We start from the raw sequence: 2,558 nt of genomic DNA, 5'->3' as shown, positions 1-2,558 counted from the left end.
ATCTGGAAGTTCACAGTTCATGTATTGCTGAAGCCTGGCTTGGAGAATTTTGAGCATTACTTTACTAGCGTGTGAGATGAGTGCAATTGTGCGGTAGGCATTGCCTTTCTTTGGGACTGGAATGAAAACTGACCTTTTCCAGTCCTGTGGCCACTGTTGAAGTTTCTTAAAAGGCATAGAAGCCTTCATGGAACTCATCATCCAATAGAAGAGGCATTGTCCTGTGACCTTGATTGTTCAATTCCAGGGGACATTATATTCTATGTAGATGATGCCCCCGGTAAACTTGGAGTCTTTGGAGAAACCTAAATGAATGGACATGTGAGTGCAATAACTGACAGTCATAGTGAGCAGCACCCTGAATCTTGCAACTAAAATCGTGGCCTGTGGACCTCACATTGGTGCGTGTTAGAAACGCAGCATCCCAGGCTCTGAACTGTATCTGACCAGCTCAGCGTCTGTGTTTCAGTGAGATGCCAGGTGACTGATACACACAATAAAGTTTGAGGAGCCCTGACTTAATGTAAATGTAGAAGAGGCTTCTCTGAATGAGAGCCCCCTGAGGGCGATGACTTTTAAGCTGAGATCTGAAAAGGCAGCAAGCTGAAGAGAAAGGGAATGAGCAGGTACCCAGGCCCCGGAGGACAGAACTTGAGCTGCTAGAGGGATTCAGTGGCAGTCAATGGCTCTGGAAGGAAGAGAGCAGGAAGGTGCACGGTTCCCAGGGGACCAGAAAGGTCAGCGTGTGCAGATCTCCGAAGGTCAAGTTAAGGATTTAGGTCTTTATCTGAAGGGTGCTGAGGAGCCTCACAAGGGTCTGCAGTAGCAGCCTACCTTCCCCACCTCCCCTAGAAATTCCTGGTGCCCTATTCCCTTGGGGAAAAAGTGTAAGTAGATGGGGGGCGGAGGAAGGGCCCCCCAACTAAGGTATTAACAGATGTCTGTGGAGTCACTTCCTTAATTTTACGTGATGGCAAATGTACATTTTAATAGGGTTTTAAGTGTCTCAAGACAAAGAAGTGACTCAAATGGTGGCTTTCTTGGGCCTCTCAGTGTTTCCATGATGGTCTGGCCCTTCCACAGGCTGACCTGGCTTGTGTATGTGGGCGCACGGTCAGGAGTGGAGGCAGGGAGAAATACCCTGTGGACAAGCTCAAATGTCCAGAGTCCGCTTCCCACATCTCGTGAAGCTCTTTCATGGGAGAATCTGGCAGGCTAGCCTGAAACTAAGTCTCTAGGGCATCTTTCCAGTTGTGGGGTGTGCATTCCACCTGCCACTTAGAGAAAGATTGAAGGCAGGAGAAGGCGACAACAGAGGACGAGATTGTTGGATGGCATCACCGACTCAATGGACATGAGTTTGAGCAAACTCCAGGAGATGGTGAAGGACAGGGAAGCCTGACCTGCTGCAGTCCATGGGGTTGCAAAGAGTGGGACACGACTCAGTGACAGCTTATGGAAAAGGCCGTTTCTGAGTGGGTGAAAGGAGGGGACTATGGATGTGGATGCTCCCTTCTCTGGGCTGAGTTTTATTAGCCCTAGCTCATAAAAGTTAGCATGCTCTTCTCCCAGTAGAACATCACAGAACTTCTGTTAACCTGTATGTGGGGAGTCTTTTAACCTAAAATTTATGTGAAACTCTGTGCTTTGTGTCTTAACCCTTTCCTGGAAGCAAGCCTGTGGCTGTCTTCAATTCTCAAGGGAGTCTGTGAACCCAAAAATGTTTATGGACAAATGACTTTTTTAAAAGATATTCTGCAGTAGAAAAGAGAAAAAGATGCAGACAGCTGGATTTTTCTGCTCTTCCTAGATTTCTTTGGGTCAGTACTGACAAAAAGGGACTTAAAATTAGCCTGCTGAACTAGGAAACTGGAAAGAGGCCCTTTTCTTGATTATGAATGCCTGAGGGGTTGGAGGTATCCTGGGCCCACCAGCCTCAATCATAAATCTTCTGGGATCTTCTTGGGGAGGGTAGGGGGCACGGAGTCTAGCTTTCAGACCAAATCTGAGGCTGTCATGTGTCTGCCCCCTTAGTTTGTGCGAGAACACATCATTCATATGCCTCAAGAGGATTACATCAGCTGGCTGCAGAGCCGGATCAACATCCCCATCCGGTCCCAGAGTGCCCAGACGTAGTGGGCCTGGGTCGACCAGTGACCCCAGTGGAGGAGGGCTGTCTACACCGTGTGCCTGCTTTCATGGAGACTCATTATCATCTGGTAGGATCATCTGGAGACCAGATTCTGAAAACATTCTAGGGGGAGCTGCTCCCAGGTGGAAGCCCCCTTCTCCCGCACACACCAGCCTCAGGCTCCCAGCCTCTGGTGCTCATTGGTCCAGCCTGACTACCTACACCCTCTCCAGGATCCTTCCCTCTTAGCCTTCTCCTCAAATTCTGGATAATAAAATTGAATTGAATGTTTGCTGTCCGGCTGGGGAAAAGTTGGAGGTGTGGAATCTGGGCGTGGTATTGAAATCCTAATAGTAACATACAGTTACCATTTATGAATATGCACCAGGCCCAGTGCTGGGTGATGTTCTTGCCTAATAATCTCACA

General features: G+C 48.5%; 1 protein-coding gene across 1 annotated transcript in view; it reads left to right on the top strand.

The window, feature by feature from the left end:
• The window catches only part of CCDC60 (coiled-coil domain containing 60), a 171,829-nt gene extending 169,661 nt beyond the window's left edge, over positions 1–2,168 (top strand). The window contains exon 14 of the mRNA XM_010841403.1: positions 2,035–2,168. Coding sequence (XP_010839705.1) covers positions 2,035–2,136 — 102 coding nt within the window. The 3' untranslated portion in view covers positions 2,137–2,168. The remainder of the gene's footprint in view (positions 1–2,034) is intronic.
• Positions 2,169–2,558: the final 390 nt, after the last annotated feature.

Source organism: Bison bison, unplaced genomic scaffold (genome assembly GCF_000754665.1).
Source record: "Bison bison bison isolate TAMUID 2011002044 unplaced genomic scaffold, Bison_UMD1.0 scf7180017864160, whole genome shotgun sequence".
Lineage (NCBI taxonomy): Eukaryota > Metazoa > Chordata > Mammalia > Artiodactyla > Bovidae > Bison > Bison bison.
The sequence above is the reverse complement of the archived record's forward strand: the minus strand, read 5'-3'. Positions and strand labels throughout refer to the sequence as shown.